Source organism: Anopheles gambiae, chromosome X, assembly GCF_943734735.2.
Source record: "Anopheles gambiae chromosome X, idAnoGambNW_F1_1, whole genome shotgun sequence".
NCBI lineage: Eukaryota > Metazoa > Arthropoda > Insecta > Diptera > Culicidae > Anopheles > Anopheles gambiae.
Window position 1 is genome coordinate 10,537,170 of NC_064600.1, and position 20,406 is coordinate 10,557,575.

The following is a 20,406-nucleotide window of genomic DNA, read 5'->3' on the forward strand; positions in this document are numbered from 1 at the left end:
TCCCTTGTCAATTAGCATTCTCACCCTTACTCTCACCTTCCTGCTTTCGCACACAGGCGAGCGGCCGTTTCGGTGCGGCATGTGCGGCAAGACGTTCTCGCGCTCGACCATACTGAAGGCGCACGAGAAGACGCACTATCCAAAGTACGCGCGAAAGTTCCTGGCGTCCCCACCGCCGATCGACGGGAAGGACGATTCGCCCCAATAGTGCGACGATTTGCATCTGCTGAACTTTCTCCTCCTGTACAACCTGCAGCAGCAGCAGCAGCAGCAGCAGCAGCAATTGCAGCTGCAACAACAGCAACAAGCGCTGTTTCAACAACATTCGCATCAGCAGCAGCAGCAGGCACAGCGTAATCAGCAACTGAGTGATCACAGCACTCACTACCAGCAACAGACCCATCCCCATCGGCAGCAGCAGCAGCAGCAGCAGTTGCTGATGCACCAACACAGCAGTGACGCATATCCGCTGCTGCTGCAAGAGATGATGCATCGGCATCAGCAGCAGCAGCAACAGCAGCTCGAGCAGCATCAGCAACTGCAGCAACAGCTGCAGCAGCAGCACCACCACCAGCAACCGCAACAGCAGCATCATCAGTTACTACCGGCAGCAACCTCAGAGGACCAACAGCAAGGGCGGGCGAAGAAGAAACCGCTACCGCCGGGCATCGGAAACCTATTCGGCTTCACGTAGAGGCGGCCCGGGTGTGTGCCTGCCCGTTTTGAAGAGTTGACAGAGCAGAAGAAAAAACAACAACAACAATATAACAAAACCCTCCCAAGAAGCCCCCAGCAACAAACAACAAACAGCAGCAGCAACAGTAAACAACCACAAAGAAAAACATACCTTCGCTTTACCTCGACATATAGTAATGGCAAAATAGCAACAAAACAAAACATTAAACAAACTCAAAGCGCAAAAAAAAGGAAAACACAGAACCACACAATCTCTCTCCCTTCCCGCGGGGAAGCAACGAAAAACAAAACAAAACTAAACAAACTGCAGGATTATATTTGCAAACAACAAGTAAAACAAAACAAAAACCACACGGCTGTGACAGGACGAGAAAGAGCAGCAGACGCAAACGGGAACTCAGCGGAATTAATCTAATTATGTGTACATTGTGTGTATAGTCAAAAATGCAAAACCGTGAGAGCGAGCGAGCGAACGAGAGAGAGATGAGCACACGCGAAGTTGAAGGGATCAACTTCTGCACGCTCCTTTTACTCCTCCTCCTCCTCCTCATCCAATGAAAACGAACGCGCGGTGAGCGCCGGATGTGTACGCAGAGCCTCCCCCAACCCGCCCGTTCCGGGGGAAGCGACCACACTCTTATCGACGAAGCTTACAGAAGCTATAGTAATCAAGTACCGTAGCAAGTAGGGAGATATATAGATTTATATACATATTATATATATTATATATATTCCAAACCAGCAACCACAAAACTCAGCAGCACCCCCCACTAGGAGGTGGTGGTGGTGGTGGTGGAGGGAGGAAAGACGCACCTTCTCCGTGCGGATTGATCGACGTGTGTTGCAAATGCGTGTTTGTGGGCGGCGAATTGGATCCGCGCACCACACACTACGCTTGCACACGATCGCAATGGGCGGTGGGATGGACACACCCATCTCATCTTCGACACTACATACACCTCTCCACCTCCTCCCCCCGCGCGCCCCCCCCCCCTCTCATTAGTGGACGCCGCTGTGAAACAATTATCGTTTTAAACCCCTTTTAATTTAGTTCCCGCGCACGCACGTCGCGAATTTTAGTTTCTATCTAGTGATAAACAAGCGAATGTGGAAATAGCGAGAGCGAAAGTGTGTGTGTGTGTGAGAGAGAGAAAACGAGAAAGAGAAAGCGAGAAAAAAAGAGCGAAATTTGTGGTGCGCGCCTGCATCTAGCGTGCTTTTTTAAACAGGAAAAAAAAACAAAAGACATCGTCGCAACAGCAGGTCGTGGCAGCAGACGGGAAACCCTTTTTTATATTTTCTCCCTAAAAGTTGGGGAAGATTTTTATTATTTTTTTTTGAAGTCCACGAACCTGTAAGTGTGTGTGTGTGTGTGTGAGAGAGAGAGACGATGCTGTAGGGAGAACATGTGCCAGCACATGTGTTGGGGGTGATTTTTTTTGTTTCAACTCTCTTTCTCTCTCTCTGTGTCTGTGTTCTCTTTGTGTTGCACAGGAAGGGAAATTAAACCTACACACACACATATATACACCAACACTCACGAGAGCACCACACACACACACATATATAGATACCCAGAAAGGAGGAGGAAACAGAAAATGGCGAACAAATGGGAGCAAAACGCGCATTTTTTTTTTTTTGCTTGACAATAGTTCACAGTAACCTGTATATCCAACGGAACGGATGAGGTTGACAGAAAGAGAGAAAGAGAGAGAGAGAGAGAGAGAAAGTAAAAAAACGCTGAATGGGGAAGTGAAAATGTCTTTTCTCTTCTTTTTTGGCGTTACGAGCTACGCGATCACGACGCTGGCCTCCTATACGGCCTTGCAAACAGGGCCAGCATCCTCTGCTTCCCTAACCCCCCTCCCCACCCCTCACCATTCACATCAGCTTCTTTTGTGAAAATAATCGAGACAAAAGAAATCTGTGATCTTATTGAATATTCATTTTTCGACATTAATGGGATTGTTTTTAGTATTTTTTTTCCCCTCAACTCTCTTGTTTTATTTTTGTGTCTTCAATAGTAGAGCCGTGGTTCAGAGCGACACTCACACACTCACACTTGACGCCTACTGTTTCAGTTTGTTCGTTTGCTTTTGCTCGCTCTCCTTCGCCCTCTAACACGTTTCCTTTGAAATGGGTTGGATTTATTTATTTTATCTTTTCTTTCGTTTTGCGTACCGCGCCATTATTTATTAGGAATCCATCGATTCATTTTCCACCCTCCCCCTTTCTCGATGGTTGAATGTGGTACGACATACTCGCGGAAGAAAAACAAAAAACACGCTGTCTCACTTTCTAAAGGAAAAAAGATGGAGGAGATAATGCAAAATTAGGCAGAAAAAAAAACGATTTAACATTTTCCAGAAAGTGTGTGCGTTTGTGTGTGGCATACTTTACATACTTTACTCCTGCTATATAGTACGTAAGCACTTTGGATAGCCATTTCATGTTTAGGTTATTGCCTTTTTTCGTATAAGAAACACCCACACACACACACGCAGCTCAGACTCAATCGCGGCAAAATCGTGCTTGGTGCGCAAGAAGAGCGTTGTGTGGCAAAAAAAAACGGAACCAAATTAACGCTATTAATTTAGTGCGGTAAGGGGAACAGAGTTCGGCTGACGCTAAAAAAAAAAGCAAAGCGAAAAGCAAAAACAACTCCACAATTTTTGGCAAACGTTATGTGATGATTGTAGTTCAAATTTTTCAAAATTCAAAATTATTTGTTTTCTTCGTTTTTAGATAATTTTAAGGCCTTTTGCCAAAACACATAAAAAGAATGGCATTCTTTAGTTTAGTAACATTATAATTAACCTCCCAAACACACAAAGCTCTGAAATGCGCGATAAAGTTGACAACAGCAACAAAAACGACCTTTTGTTTGGCACATTGCAACAAAAAAAGAAAAGGACAGCAATGCCGCGCCACCAAGTGACGAACCCCATCTGTGAGGGGGTCTTTTTTCCTGTGGCTTTCTGTGGGTGTTGCAAAGGCGGATGGTGGGGCAAATTTAATGTCAACCATCTCAACCATCTGTGAAAAGAAAACGAGAGTGTCGCGCATTTATCAAAATTCAAAAATATTAACTCTAAATTGAACACCGATTAAATTTAATGGAACACCACCATGGTGGGTGGGTGGTTAAGCGATTAAAAAAAACAAACACACACACACACTCGTTTCGGTAACTATTGGCTGTGATTTGGATCAGAAATAATGCACACACTAACATACACATACACACACCCACACACATTTTTAGGCGAAACGTTAAGAAATTGTATTAAGAGTTTTCTACCGCAGCGCGGAACAGGATGGGTGTAGAAAGCGCGTAACAGGACACCGTTAGTTTAAGTATGAAATGTTCATTTTCGGTTTTTCGGTTTTCGGCCAGCACCACTTGCTTGACGAGAGCAGCAAAAGACATTCGTTTAGGTAATGCGAGAAGGAAACAAAGAAGAAAAAAAACACACACACAAACACGGAAAGGAAACGAAACTTCAAAATTTACCAAAAAAAAAAAAAACAAATTATATATCTGTCTCTTTAACTCTTCGGCCGATCTCTTCCTACCGTCTCCGTTCCTTCCACGCTGGGGGGGAGGGCGAGATACGATAGAAAAGACGGAAGGCAGCTGCAGCAGTCAAATTCCATCAAGACAGCAGCAGCAGCAGCAGTCAAATTCCAACTAGATTTTGAGAGAGGGAGAGAGACATTGCAAAGGAGAGCTAAATTTTTAAACCCAAATCAAACCAAATTTACAATCGCAAATTTCGATACGCTTCTTTTTGGCTTTACTATATTGGATAATTAGGCGAGAGGGGGAGGCAAAATTTTTTGTAACAAAAAGAAAGGGAGAGAAGAAAAAAGAAACAAAATATGAAACTCATTGGATCTCAGTATGATAACGGCATGTGATCAGTTTTGTTTTTCTTTTGAAAACGAAGATATTAAGCAGTATCGTAGACATTTTCATAAGGAGGCGGGGCGTGTATTTAGGCATAAAGGAAACATACGAACTAAATTCTAAATTTAAAATTTGCGGTTAAATTTTTACCTTTTACCTGTTAATCGTTTTTTTATTTGTTTTTGTTTTGGAAATACTTCTTTTGGGCGTCAAAACACACTCTCAAACAAGGGAATTTATGGCGTGGTTGAGTAAGCAAATGAATAAGAGTGCAGAGGAGCAAATTAAAAAGAGAGAGAGAGACATATATACTAAACACACCAATTGTGATTCTTTCGGCCATATTTTAAAAACGTTTTCGTTTTCTTAGTCAAAATTTGTTAACGAATAGAGAAAAAAAAATTGATACCAAATTATGAACGGGGCGCGGGAGCGTCCCCGCCCCGGGCGGCAATCCCAAATGTGATCCTCAAGCAAGTGATTCAAAATTGTAGCGCGCTCGCGTGTGTCCTGTTATTTGGGTTTAAGAAAGTTCGTAGCGAGCGTGTAGTGAGCGGCGGTACATTAGCGTTTAATTATTATTCTTAATTATTTTTTTTCTGCTCGTTTGTATGCATACATTGTGCCACGACGTGTCGTGGTGTGTAGCGCGCGCACGCTCGCGTTTTTTTTTCTTTCTAAGCTAAATTTACGCACCTACTATCAGGTCAGAATTTTCGGATAGCGCAACGTTTCTTCTTTCTAGCATTTAAGTCTTGTGTAATGTACGGTAGAGAGAGAGAGAGAGAAAAAAAAATAAGAACTAGCAATGAGAACTGGCACGAAGCGGCTTCGTTATTTGCAGTGGCAAACGAAGAGAACAAGAATTTCCTTCCACACACACACACACACACACTCCCATACATACAACTACATGCAAGGGATCAAAATTGATACCATTCTCCTCCACTTTTGTTTGCAGGCTTTCGGTTACAAATGGCGTGTAGGATGCTTTTATGGTTTCTTTTTTTACATTTTATTCTATTATTACACAATCCCATTTAAGATGAAAAAAAAAACAAATAAATGTACGTTTGGCACATACACACACACACACACACACACGAACGCGCGTGTTCGCTTTACTTTAGGACGATCGACGATGATCAGTTGTGGCGTGTTGGTGCGTGACAGGGTGCAGGCTCGCGTGTGGAACGGCAAACCATGCCAAGGCTATGGACGCCATGGACGCCTTGTCCTTGAGGCTTCTTTTTGTGAGCAAAAGAGAAAGAGAGAGAGAGAGAGAGAGAGAGAGAGAGAGAGAGAGAGAGAGAGAGAGAGAGAGAGAGGGAGAGAGAGCGCAACACAGAGGGAAACCGTTCGATTGTTTAGCAATTTGTTCCAACGGCTCTGCGCTTTAAGGCGTTTGTGTTACGACAAAGTGCGTGTTGCGCAAGCTAAAGTTTTTACTAACCAGCAAGTGCTAGACAGCCCGTTTACATTAGGGTAGTGGTAGGTAGCCGGTAGGCAATTAGGTGTAGTAGTTGCTAGTGTACGAGAAACCCACTAGCAGCAGTTGTAGACATTAGGCACTGGTGGTGCGCGCGCTCTGTGTTTACGCGCAAATATGATTCGATTCGGTCAGTTAACAGACCACCCCGTTTTCCCTCCGCTTCCGCAACACACACACATACACACACATACACACACACACACACACACACACACACACACACACACACACACACACACACACACACACACACACACACAAAAGTACACACGTACTACTTCTACACAGACACTCTGTTAGAGGGGACGATGGATTTTGAGCGCACACGGCGCCACACACACTCTGTTGTGTAGTAAAATTACTTAGACGTTTAAGTAGTATAGGCTTTGACAGTGAAGAGATAAAGAAAGCAAGAGAGAGAGAGAGAGAAAGCACGCGAGAGAAAGAGAGAGAGAGAGAGAAATATCGCGTACATTCCAGCGCAGACACAGAGAGAAAGAGCATCATGATAAATGATGCAAACCAGCCGTTAATTTGCGTGCAGATATGTTTTCTTTACACACACACACACACACACCCGCCACACATGCGGACACAGAGGTTGGTTAGGTTTTTAATTTCTGCGTGAAGGCTGCCCCCGTAAGCAGCCATCATCGATGCACGTTTTTGATGTTTTGTTTTATTATTATTTTTTTTTTTTTGTCAACCCCGGAGGGATCGGTGGTACCCACCGATCCACCCGCTCGGTGTATCACTCCAAGAAGTGTCAAACACACACACACACACATACAACAACAACAATTACAACAACAAAAACACATATCAAGCAGGAAGATATTGTCGTATGTGGTGGTGTTTTGTGTGCTTAGGCCGCAACCTTAACCTAACCATGAGTTAAGCTGCCCAAATTGGGAAAAAGAAGAATCCACCGTGAGGGAAGGCAGGGTTTCTTGGCACATCTATCAATAAACGAAACAAAAAAGGAAAGAGAAATTCGAATCAGCAATGCAGGCAGCTAGTATGAATTGGTTTTGTTAAACACACACACACACGCACACATACACAAAGAGCACGGGGAAACAGGGAAGGAGAGCGAGTGCAACACAGCTAGGAGCGATTAACTCGCACATATACATATTTAATTGTGACCGTATATACATGTATGTGTATCTTTACCATAGCGCAAAGTTCCTCTTTTGTTTGTTAAGAACAAAGCTACTGTTATCTAGCTACTTATAAACATATACATTATGCGTTTGAACTTATTGCAATCTGTTTTAATAATCGTTTATTTTCAACTCCTACTCCCCCACACACACACACACAACTAATAGAGCAAAGCAATACTAGTTTACTTACAGCACACACAAACACAGAGGGGACACAGAGGGGCCACGGCTTTCCATTCATTTTCACGATTTTTTCTCCCCCCTCCCCCGCATTGCAAATATTCTTCTACCACCCCGTACCCCCGAAACTGGAACAACTTTGTGCCCCGCGTGCAGGAAGATTACAGTTGTAATATTTATTTTTAATATATACATACATACATACACATATATTTACACATTAATTTTGTGGAACTCAGAGAGAGAGAGAGAGAGAGAGAGAGAGAGAGAGAGAGAGAGAGAGAGAGAGAAACAAACGAGCGACCACACATTTTTTTTTATTAAGCAAGAATGGCCCCAGGCCGGTGAACGGAGTTGCTCATCCTCCAAAAATGCGCTGGCAGGATCAATGGAACGCACGCACACTACGCGAAGCGAACGGAAAGCAAAACAAGCACGCACACTTACACGATTCTATTCACTTCCCTGGCTACCCAATAAAAAAAAATGGCTTCTTTCTTCACCACTCCTCTCACCCCTCTTCCGCTGCTCGTTCAGCGTGCGTGTCAGCGTGGAATATCGCGCAACTGGAAGCGTAACGGTTTCGCTGTTCTTTGAATGTAAAAAACTCGATTTTTCTTTTTCTTTTGAATTTTGATGTTTTCCAGTGTGCCCCGCGTACCCTGTCATCATTTCTTCCTTCCGACATTTTCAAGGGATTGGAAAAAAGGCATACCGAGAACGGGGTCAGGCTTAGATGTAGGAGAAAGTACGCGGCTAATCGAGGCAATTTTTGTTGAAATTTCCCCAGTTTGCAGGCAAAAATAATACAATCTAGAAAACATACACACACACACACGTACACGCCCCCCCTCCTGTAATTAATTTTAATGATGAAAAGGAAACAATAAACGCACGTTGGCACACAAACACATGAAATCGCGTGAAGCGCATCAACAGGGTGTGCAGTTGGGGTTTAAAATCTCACCTAACCTAAAAGGCTAACAACCTTTGTCGAACCGAGGGGGGGAGTATTTGGCCGATTGTTGTTTTGTAGAAGCAACCCCCCGATGGGGGGTTTTTTGGGGGCATTTTTGGGGGCTTTGAGCTGCGGCACCGTGAATTATTAACAAGTTTCAGTTGTGAATTGGAGCTCAACTGTTCCCCGCTTTGAGACTCTCGTGTTTGCCTTCTCCAGGTTTTGTTCCCTACACATCTGTTGCACCGCAAAGAACAAGATGAGGCTTACGTGTTTATTTTTTTTAAAGCAATAACATTCTTAACATACCTTACAAATTATTTTGAATCAAACTTACCGGTTAAGATCGTTTGTAAATTCAACATAAAACGACGTGTGTACAAAAACTTGATGTAGTTGGGACAGCTAAGGGACAGTCCCGACTCGACCATTTTTTTTTCTTGAACAGTCCCACACACACATACACACACACATGCAAGCGCGAAATAAAACATTTCAGACGAACACTATTCAGCCACTAAAAAAAAAATTAACAAAAAAAACTTAATGCAAGTGGAAGGAGGCAGGCCACACCAAAAATTACTCTCATGTAATCCATCAAAAACATTACACCAGTTACCATGCATTTGGACGGCAGGAGCGGTTAGAAGTTTCGTTTGCAGGTGATTGTAAAATTAGGCGGGCTGCTATCAGTGTCTCTGGAGTGACAATTGGTTGTTTTCCGACAGAGGGCGCTACTGTGAGCGAAACGCTTGACAGGGAGCTAACGCAGAGAGAAAGAGGGGGGGGGGGAGGGAGAAAGAAAGGCAGGGAAGCGCTGTCAAAATTAGCAAGCAAAATTATTACTAATCACTAATTTATCATAGCGAGACAGTACAGAAGGCACAAAGAGACAAAAGCAAGAGAGAGAGCGAGAGAGAGAGGAGAGGACACATATTGCTCGTAAGAGTACCACATAGAGAAGCCATCATCGTCAATTCGAGACAAGTAGAGGCTTGCTTGTCTCACTCGATTTGAAACTTTTTTGTTTTGTTCGTTTGTATTTTTCTATTTGAAGTACTGTTCGAGCTTTTCCGGCCTGCCGTCTGCACGCAGCTCTCGCTGTTTCACTTTCTTCCCCCGTTGCAATTGTAACCCCCTACCTAACCCAACCTTTTGGCATAGAAATTATTGATAATAATACTAATGGTAGGGTAGTAACGACGCGGCAAGCATACATCACGCCAACAAATAATCGACACTATTACAGCTAAAGTCACGGAAGGCTGGGCGCAGTGTGCACAGTCACCAAAGAGGAGAGTTTCTTTTTTGACAGAAGATAAATTAAAGCAACAAAACGCGCGCGCGTGCGTGTGTATTTGTGTGTTTGTGGATGAAAATCTTTGACATTAAGGAACATAGCATACAACATTTAAAGAAAAAAAAACTGAAGTCAGATTAAAATGATGTGTTGGGGGCAAACAAGTAGAGAGAAATTAGAGAGAGCGTGAAAAAAAAAGAAAGAGAGAGAGAGAGAACGAGAGAGAGCGACAGAAAGAGCTAAAGCAGGTAAAAAAAGATAGATAGGGCAGTGCGACACGTGTGTATAAACAATAATCTGTGATTTCGATAATAACACATTGAGTTTATAAAAAAGAGAGGTGTGAAACAATGAAAAATCGGATAATCGATGACACAACAACAAAACACAAAAACAACAAAATAAAAAAAAAAATCCAAGGATGGATCAATGAAAAGAGCAAAAGAGTGGAAGCATTGTAAAATAAGAAGAAGTAAACAACAGAAACAGGGGAGCGAAAGCAAAAACGTTATGATCGCGCCCCCAAGCCTGCAACACTAATATATGCAATATGCAAAACAGAAGAACACACACATACACAGCAAATACGTACGAAAGTAAGCAAGTTTGTAGGTACATCCCTTCTTCCCCCACCCCGCTCCACATCCGGTATCAGTGTGTTTGTGTGTGACACGTTTTAAAAGACAGTTTGAAGTATCATATCGTTACGCGCGGGGACACGTGGAGAGTGAAAGAGAGATACAACAACAAAAGAACAAATTAAGGTACACTAACACAAATAAAAAAAAAATAACAATCATCAACACATACACACACACACACATTAAAATAAACGAAAACTCAAATCTAACGCAAGGGAGACAAACAATTGGCTGTAACTTTTTGGAACTGAGATATTAAAAATTACAAAAATTAAACTATAAAGAGAGAGAGAGAGAGAGAGAGAGAGAGAGAGAAAATGAACGGGATATGAAGATATGAAAATAATGCTACTACTACTACTACTACTACTACTACTCGTTACCAGGTAATAATGAGGAAAAAAGGCAAATAAATGATAAAATCCAAATCAGTACTACTTAACACTACAATAATACAATGTTCGTATGAAGGTAACAACAACAACAGAAACACACAAACTCGCACACATGCACACACACGCATACAAAAGTGAGCGGAAAAAGAGAGCGGTTGGTGTGAAGAGATGAAAAAAATAAAACGAGAGAGAGAAAAAAAAACAAATAAAGAAAAAGCAACCAAAACAAATATGTAAAACAAAAGTGTACGAAACATTTTGGCCCTTTTGTGTGTATGTGTGTGTGTGTTTGTGCATGTGTGAGTGTGTGTGTTTATCAGACCAGTTGCCTTTTGACAGATTGCCCGCACACCAATACACACAGCCAGTGGTGGTTCGTGCGCTTGCAATTAGTACGACGCGAGTACGAGACAGAGAGCGGGACGGTACTATAGCGTGCACGCGTGTACACTGTAAAACTGTTTTGGCAAACGAATCTAGTCGAAATTCAAAACCGTTCACTCCACTCACTTGTGTGTTGGGTGTGAGTCGCCGTACACGTATCGGTTTAGGCGTTCTTTAAAGCGATCACTCCTTTTCTGTTTCGGCTGCTTTAGGGGGAAAATCTCAAAAATTGAGCAAAAAGCTACTCATATACTAAAACAAGATATCAGATAAGACAGATAGAGATAAAGATGAAGAGAAAAAAATGAGATAAATTCACAAGAGGGAGACAACACTAACACGGGTCGCTTCACTTTACGGTTTTCTCTCACTCACGGTGTAGCGTCCGTCATGACGCTCTCTCTCTCTCTCTCTCTGCTACGTGCACGCGAACATACACTGTTTTCGAGTAGGCTTTTTTAACACGATCATAACGAAAGAGATAGAGAGAGCGCAGAGAGAGAGTTTGTGTAAAAGAGCGTCCGCTCAAGAGCGCGAGAGAGCGCGGCGCTACGGAGAACGCTTGCGCGGCAGTGCGCACATAGCAGCGTGCAGAATTGTTACTAGTTGTGGTACTATTTTAACCTTAGCACGTAGCAGGCACACACCCCCCCCCCCCCCCACATATCGAACGCCGCGCAGTATAAGTAGCATTCGCCACACAGAAGCAGCGCGCGTGTCCGGCGCAGGCTGAGTTTTGTGCCCCCTCTCCGCCAGTCTGAGTGCGGATGGGTTCGTTCCGTTTTTGTTTCCGTTTTAACACGGGGTACAACAGTGTGGAAAGCAATAACCGATCGTACGGTAGGGATGGAAACCGAACGCTCCAACGCACTGTCCAACAGCTCGGCAGCAAACAGCGTTTGCTGTAAGGTGTGTGTGTGTTGCAGTTTCCTGGCTCCTCTTATTTTCCCTGCCAACATTCCTCGCGCGAGAAAGCGAGCAAGAACAATTAAATTCACACAAGCAAAACGAACAAAAAAAAACAAACAAACAAACTCCTCGATAACTGAAACCTCTCCCTCAATCAAGTGGACCAGTCTTTAGGGCCGCCATTCCTTCGCGGGCAGTAGAAGACAGGGACACGACCCAACAAATCAATAAGCAAAGTAAACGGCAACTCAGCGAGGCCCACGCAGGATAATAGCATTAACCCTACGCGTTTTACTCCCGTTTCCCTTGCCGGTACGCTGGAACTGGAGGAAAATAGAAACTTATGGGGAGCGAAGGGGAAGGGGCGAAAAAGAAGTAAACACGCATACACAGACCACAGACACACAGTAGATAAAGCAGTCAAAACAGACAAAACCAACCAATAAGATGGAACTAACAAACAAACCAACCAACCAACCAACAAAACAAACCAAGCAACAACAACAACAAAACAAAACAACAAAGCAACTATAGCCAGACGACATGCAGGATATCAACAGATAATTATTGTAATAATAGCTCAGGGCAAACTCAAATTCTTCTTCCATAACGTATCAATAGACAGATAAAAGCACACCGAAACAACACACATACATAACAAGCTCCTTCACAAACACACATACACACACTCACACACATCCATGCAGTGAAGCGAAAACCTGAAAACAACACGCACACTACAAAGTGGAGAAGTTCGTTCGGTACGTTTGTGTGTGTGTGTGTGTGGGAGCGGAAGGGGGGAGCTTTATCCCATGGCACCGTTTGAGGCACTCCTCTCTTCCCTCCTGCAGCCCTCCTCCACACCCTCTCCAAACCTCCCTCTCCCCACCACCACAAACACTATGTGTGTTTGCGTGTGTGTGTGTGTGTGTGTGTGTGTGTGTGTGTGTGTGTTTGTCGGTTGGAGGTGAAGGTTAGTAGGTTAGTAGCGAAATGACACGTAGTGTAGTACACTAGTGATAGCACAGATACTTGCACATCCGTACGACGGTTGCGGTGGAATACTGATCAATTCTACGGAACGTACAAATTAAATACATTGAGATAGATAGAGAGAGAGAGAGAGAGAGAGAGAGAGAGAGAGAGAAAAAACGGGTCCGGTGGTGCAGGATTTGCTACTTCTCATAATCACCGGGAAACTCTCCTGCCCTGTCCATTTTTCTTATCTTGCGCCTGAATGGTAGGCTAGCCGCGGTGCATCCATGCTTTACTCCCACGCAATGAGCTGTTTCTCTTGCTGGGGGGGGGGGGGGGGGGGCGCACGGCACACTGCTAGGTTACAAGCTTTGCTCGGATATTCGCCCCTCCGCCTCCCCATTTATTACACACCTGTTTTCCTCTTCCTCTAACTGTTACCTGTTAACCGTTTTGCTAAGGTAATCATGGCTAACCATGCCCGCTAGCAGTAGTGTAAATCCTGTGCGCGGGACCAGAAGCATGGAGGTACGGAGATAAGTTTCGGATAAACGGAGATGAAATATTACACACACACACAAACACACACACATACACACATATACATCCACGCTGAGCGGTTTTCTTGTTTTATTTAATTTTATTTTTTTGTTCGTGGTTTTCGTTACACAATAGAATCAAATATACAACTATATACGACTTCCGTTGAAATATATACACAACCACATATATATATACATAATAGTTATTATATATGTGTAATTATATGTATAAAATTAAAGCAAATATATATATACACATTTAAAACAAATATATACATATACAAGCCGAAACAGAAAACAGGTTTATAGAGAACAGCACACACATCATTGCATGTGTGTATGTCTGGTTAAACATTACAATTACAATAGAAACTTAATACACACACAGGCATACAATATAACTGGTGAATCTTATTATTATTACGATGATTACACATATTATTATTGTTCTTTACGTTTAAACAAAAAAGCACTGTGGTGTCTAACAGATACAGAGTGAGGCTGAGCAGAACGGCATTCGTTGCCTCTGCTCCCATACCCCCTTTTTCCCCCCCTAGTATCCCAAATTTTCCCTCTTCCAGCTCCAACAACCAACCACATAACAACTAATGTAGCTCAATCTAATTTATAGAACGGTGAACATCCCCGCAAAGGAGAGAACAGGGAAACAAGTACACACACACACACACACACACACACACACACACACACACACACACACACACACACACACACACACACACACACACACACACACACACACACACACACACACACACACAAATATAGGTTGTTTTAAGAGTCTCACCCCTCTCTGCTCGTTTTTGTGAGGACAGTTAAGTCGTGTATGAAGCTGTACAAAAGCCCCAAGACACGTATATATCTAGCATCGCGCAAGCAGGAGTGAGAGTGTGGGTGGAACTGGAAATGGAAAGTGAGAAAACATTATATCAACCAACCGAGAAGGAAAGTGACAACAAAAACAGAAGCTACACAAGGTGAAAAGCGAAACAAGTGCACACGGCGTTAGAGATTAACTTATAGTGAAACTGTTACTGAGAAGCAATTTTTAAAAACAAAGCAAGAAAACAAGTAGAGAATTCAACAAGAGTGGGGTAACGCGAACAAACAAACCGAAATGCATCTACAGTGTGCAAATACGAATGGAGCGTGAGTGGTGGGTTTAGTATAAACAACAACAACAAAACGAAGAAGGAAAGTAAACAAAACCAGACAATGGTAGGCAACACACACATTAAGATAATAAGTGCACACTTGATGGATTAATCTTATCATGGCAGCAGCAGCTAGAACTACAAACAATATAGCAGTGTGTGTGTGTGTGTGTATGTGCAGCACTAGCTCTTAATACACTGCAATGAGGCAAAAGCAAAAAAAAAGCAACAACAAACAAACAGCAAAACGTAGTGATAAGCGATGAAACGGGAAGGAAAGAAAAGCTGGAGTAGTAGACGGTAACAATTAGACAAAAAACAAAGCGGTAGAGGCGTCGTCGTACGCGAGACGTACCGCGGAAGTAAGAGAAGCGGCAAGATGGGAAGCAACAAAGCAGACACAGGCAGAGGCAGAGTGCGAGGGAAGGCAGGCAGGCAGTAGCTGGTACTGCGGGATAGATTACACTAGCGAGCTAAGTGGAGCGGGCGGGCGGAAATGAAATAAAGAAAATAAAACGATAGGTTTCTTGTGTTTCAACTGTTCAATTGTGTTCTTTGTGTTTTTCTTTGTTTATGTTTTTCTTTGTTTGTGTTTAAATGATTTTCTTCCTTTGTGTTTTTATTTCCCTCAACTTTCATTTCTATCCTCTTTTCGTATTAGTTCTAATTGGTTTATTGTCTCTTTAATTGCTTTGTTACCTTCACCATTTGTGTTTTCTTTTCTTGTGTTTTTCTTGTACTTTTCTCTGTTTTTTTTGTTTTCATCACACTCTCAAACACACACATGCACACACTTCAAGACAAATAGTTTTGCCTGCTAACGATCCGCCACCTCTGTACCACAAAAACTGACTGTAAATCACGAAGGTGGAGGAGTGTAGTAAAACACAACAATAGAAAAAAAACAACAACAACAATAGCCTACACAACCACACACATACCGAAACAAAACAATAACAAACGAACAGATAATTTGAGTGCCAAGCTTTAAACCAGTAAAGTAAAACAAGATGTAAACACACACAAAACCCCGATATTTAAACTTAACGCCCCTTACCCCTCATCTACCCCCCCAAACTCACTCCCAATCTACATGTAGTGTGGAGGTGTTAGAAACACTAGAGTAGACAAAACGTGGCAGGGAGGAAGGGAAGGCAGACACGCGCACCGTGGGCTTTGATCGTGTAATGGTTTGGTTTCCGGCGGAAGAGTTTTTCGTTTTCACGCGCCCCTGCGCGTTGCGTGTGTATGAGCAAGGGTGTAGCGCATACTGCCCAAGAGTGTGTAGATATAAGCATTTCTGGCACCCTCGAGGCTGCACCGCACCGCCAGGACACACCGGGTACGAGGGAAAAAGACAGTCGAGGAATTTGTGCGAGAGAAAACAACTCAAAACTTAAGCAAACCATAACAACAACACACACAAAAAAAAACGTTGAAAATGAGATAATGAAAGCATACAACCGTACATACATACACACTGTAGTGCCTGTTCTGGAATAAATTTAAACAAAAAAACGTATATACATATATATATATATTCATGTATAGTTATTTATATAAATATTTATATATCTATGCATGTATAAATGAACCGTTTATATGTGTGTACATGTATACATATGTTTATAAATAATATACAGATACAAAATATCAATTATATCTACTTGCAAAAAAAAAAACAAACAAACAAACGCACAACAAGCAAACAAGTAAAAAGCAAAATGAAACACAAGAACTACAATTAAGTAAAAAAAAAGGAAAAAAATAACATTAATTTGGCAAAGCAAAACCACACATTTAGCGAAGTAAGTCCCTTTTTCTAAGAGCGCGTCATGTAGTGATATATTAGACGAAACAATGCAAAGCAGAGAAAAAGAACACAACCGCAGAACGAAACGGAAAGGCGCAAGACAAGGGGAATGAGGAGGTACGCATTTGCATGTCGGGGAAGAACCGGTACGACCAAAATGGCCGGTTGTAAAATCGGAATCGGGTACTTACTTAACCCACACGCACCTGAGAGCCTGAGAGAGGGAGAGAGATAGAATGAGCGATACACTAGCAAGGCTAGTAGTATTGGGTGTGTAACACACAAGGGTAAGTGTGTGTGTGTGTGTGTGTGGGTTAGAAACTGTCTCTGAAACAAGCAAAGAGCTTGCTGGCTCGCTGAACGGTCGAATAAGAGTCGTTTAAAAGCCGTACAGCGGTCGATTAAGATGAAGTGCGCTTGCAGCTTGTTTATTGAAGCCCTTGCCCTTGCGAGCGAAAGAGAGAGAGAAAGAGAGAGAGAGAGAGAGAGAGATAGAGAAGTAGAAGCAGAGACTAAAAGGAGATGATATAAGCATGCAAGCTGGTGAAAGCACTCTCACTTTGAGCGTCAAGCGTAACCGAACTCTTCCAAAGTCAAAACGTCAGATGGCGCTTTACTTTATGCGAATTATCTGACGAAAACACTCACACACACACATACACAGAGAGAAGGGACAAGTGGTACGAAACAGTACTGCTGCAACTAGGGTAACGTTTCTAGGAATGCGGAATGCGTAGCTTGGTTAAAAATAAAAAAGTAAAACACAGGAGGACCGATCGCAGATAAGAAGTTGCTAGTAGATATAAGTATGCCAATACAGTTTACACAAGTTGTTCTCTATTTACAGCATAAGGGATGCGGGGGAAAAAACAATGGCGAGGATTTACAGCCAGACAGAGAAAGAAAGAGAGATAGAGTGAGAGGAGAGGGGGAAATAAGGCAATAGAACCAGATTTTTGTTAGTACTTTTTACATCAAATGAAAATAGAACGAGCATGCAGAGAATGAGATTTTGAGTGGGGTTGACAGTTACAATATATTACCGATACTAGCCAGACAATGTGTTATACAACGTGTCCTTCAAAACCGATATATACAATAGTGACCGAACAAACAAACCGGAGCCTTTCGTTGTTTTTTTTTTTTACCTGAACGTAGGCGAAACAGCAATATTACGACAGTGAAGCAGTGCAGGAACCAACCCGGGATCTGCTCCCGGAAACCGTACAGCGGCCATGTTTTTTGTTTGTTTGGTTTCCATCTACAACAAGCCCACCTACACACATAGCACATAAAACCCCACATACATATACACACACACAATAGCCTCCCGGCAGCTCGTTTCCTACGGAGCGCAGCGACTTTAATGGTGTGACCGCCAAGTCATCCTAACCTCAATCTCAACTGAACTGAACAGAATAAAGACACATATTCTCGCTCTCTCGCTCACCTGCCCACACACACACACACACACACAGCAGACACAACTCCACAAGCCTCTAGTGCGCGATGACTTTCGAGTGGCGCCAACACAGAGCAAGGTCCATCCATGAAGCAACCCACTCTCGATTTCTCCACTCGGCGTGCACGCCGAGGCTACTACGGCGGTGCGTCGGTCGCATAACCTCCAATTGCAAGTAGCGCTGACACCTGACACCCGACACTGACAACAGTGTGAGCATCATCAGCGAGCAAACCGGTTTCCGTTTGACAGTGTGTACAAATGGTTTTTTTTTGTTCTCAGTGAGCAAATGCCTTCGTCTGGCGGTAGCTGGGTTTTTTTTTTGGGTATTGTTTTCTTTCTGCCATCTAACAAATTCAAACTCACCACACACAACACACACCTACACACACAAAAGCCAGGCTCCCTCCTCCGCCCCCCCCCCCCCCTCCTGAATAAGCAATAAAGAAATTTCTGGTAAGAAGAGGCGTATCGTAGCGAGATTGAAATGTGGGCTAAAAGAAAGGAAAAAAAGACTTAAACGGTTAGGCATGCTAATAATTTCAGATACTCTAGCGTTAAAACTAAAATGCAAATACACGTACACACGGAGCAGCGACCTTTGGAAGTAATGGTACACCCGTAACACCGTACAGAAAATGTCTCGCACGCCACGGCACATTTACGGAACCGGACGTGCTACAGTTTGTTAGCCAGCTAAAGGTGACATTCCCCACGGCATCCCCATTCCCCTGCTGTGAGCAGCGGCATAATCGTAGCAGCAATAATGACAAGACAAAATTATTCACAAAAAGAAGAAAAAGAAAAAAAAGAAAGGAAATTCCTACCCCAAAAAACAGAGTGAAGGTGTTGCAGTAAGAAAAAAAAAAACGCTTTAAAACTGAAATTGAAGAAAACAAAAAAAAAACATTTAATGACAAATTAATAACATCAGAACATATAGAGCACACAAACACACACTCACACAAACACATATATACAGACATATGCGATTTACGAAACGGTGCAGCACAAAATGAAATGTAAAAATTATTCTAGAAAAAAAAACTAACTCACACACACACACGTATACCCTTATCAACACAGAGAGTGCGATATCGTGAAAACAAACATATTATCATTATAACAAGAACAACAAAAAAAAAAACGGCATGACACTGCACAGTAGTCGCTTATAAAAATTAACATTTAGACAAGAATAGAAAGCAACCCGGAGGTGGAGGGGGAAACAAAACAGAGGAACGAACCGGGCAGTGTTGGCGTGCTTTACTTTCCGCCAGTTTTTGTTTGACAATGGTTTATTGTAGCGAATCGAGTGCTTCAGTCAGAACTTATATATACATTATTAAAACTAAACACACACACACACACTAGGGCAGTGGTGTTGCGTATCGGTTTGGCGGAGATTGATTGCGTGTGAGGGCAGGAGGATGTGCAAAGAAGCCAACGTAGCAGTAGCCGAGAAAGAGAGAGAGAGAGTGAGAGAAAAAGAAAAAGAAAGAGACAGAGAGAGAGAGAGAGAGAGAGAGAAAGAAAAATAAATGAGAATAAACGGATCTGCTACTAACACAAGTCGCAACTTTGGCAAAATAGAGAAGGCAAAACAAGAAAGAGATAAAGAGAGAGATAGAGAGAGATAGAGCAAGAAAATAAAAAAATAAACACAAACAGAAGGAAGCGAGCAGTCGAACGATTAAACGATGTTTTTGATACAAAAAAAAATAAAGCGAAGAAAAAATCCACGAAAATACAAGCGAGAATGATCAATGAGAGCAAAACAAATTGAAAATGCATATCATAGGTGTAAAAAAAAGCAAATAAAGCAAACAAAAAAATACAAGCAACACTCTACAATACATACAACTCCCCCGGCTACGGTTAGAGAGAGAAAGATAGAGAGAGAAAGAGAGAGAGAGAGAGAATGCGAGAGAGCAAGGTGAGGTAGCGCGAAAGAAAGGAGCAAAAAAGATAGAGGGCGCTACCGGTGTGGAACGACATTATCAGGAGCTTGAGGAGGATTTTGCTCAAAACATGAAGGGCGTTATAGCAAAAAAAAACGCCATAACAGAAAGCGAAAGCGAGAAAGAAAAAAAGAAAGAGAGAGAGAGAGAGAGAGAGCAAATGATTTGATTCCACACAAACACAAAACCGTATACACATATACAAAAAGACACACAAGAATGTGCTAGCGGAGAAGAGCTAAAAAGTATGCAATTCCAACTTCAATTAGACTGTAGTCGAAGGATGAAAAGAAGACGGTGAGAAAAAAAGGAAAGAAGTAAAACAGTACACAAAACCAGCAAAAAAACAACAGCAACAAAACATGGTAACAAACTACACGACGGATCCTTTTGTAATCAGCAACACCCGGGAAAATGAATTGTGGTAAGAGAGAACAGAGAAAG

General features: G+C 42.6%; 1 protein-coding gene across 9 annotated transcripts in view; it reads left to right on the forward strand.

The window, feature by feature from the left end:
- The window catches only part of LOC5666833 (homeotic protein female sterile), a 180,269-nt gene that overhangs the window by 143,007 nt on the left and 16,856 nt on the right, over positions 1 to 20,406 (forward strand). The window contains exon 10 of one of the 9 annotated variants that reach the window (XM_061659211.1): positions 57 to 15,272. The exons of the other annotated variants lie outside the window; for them this stretch is intronic. Coding sequence (XP_061515195.1) covers positions 57 to 208 — 152 coding nt within the window. The 3' untranslated portion in view covers positions 209 to 15,272. Of the gene's footprint in view, positions 1 to 56; positions 15,273 to 20,406 lie in introns of those variants that run through there. 9 annotated transcript variants of the gene reach the window in all.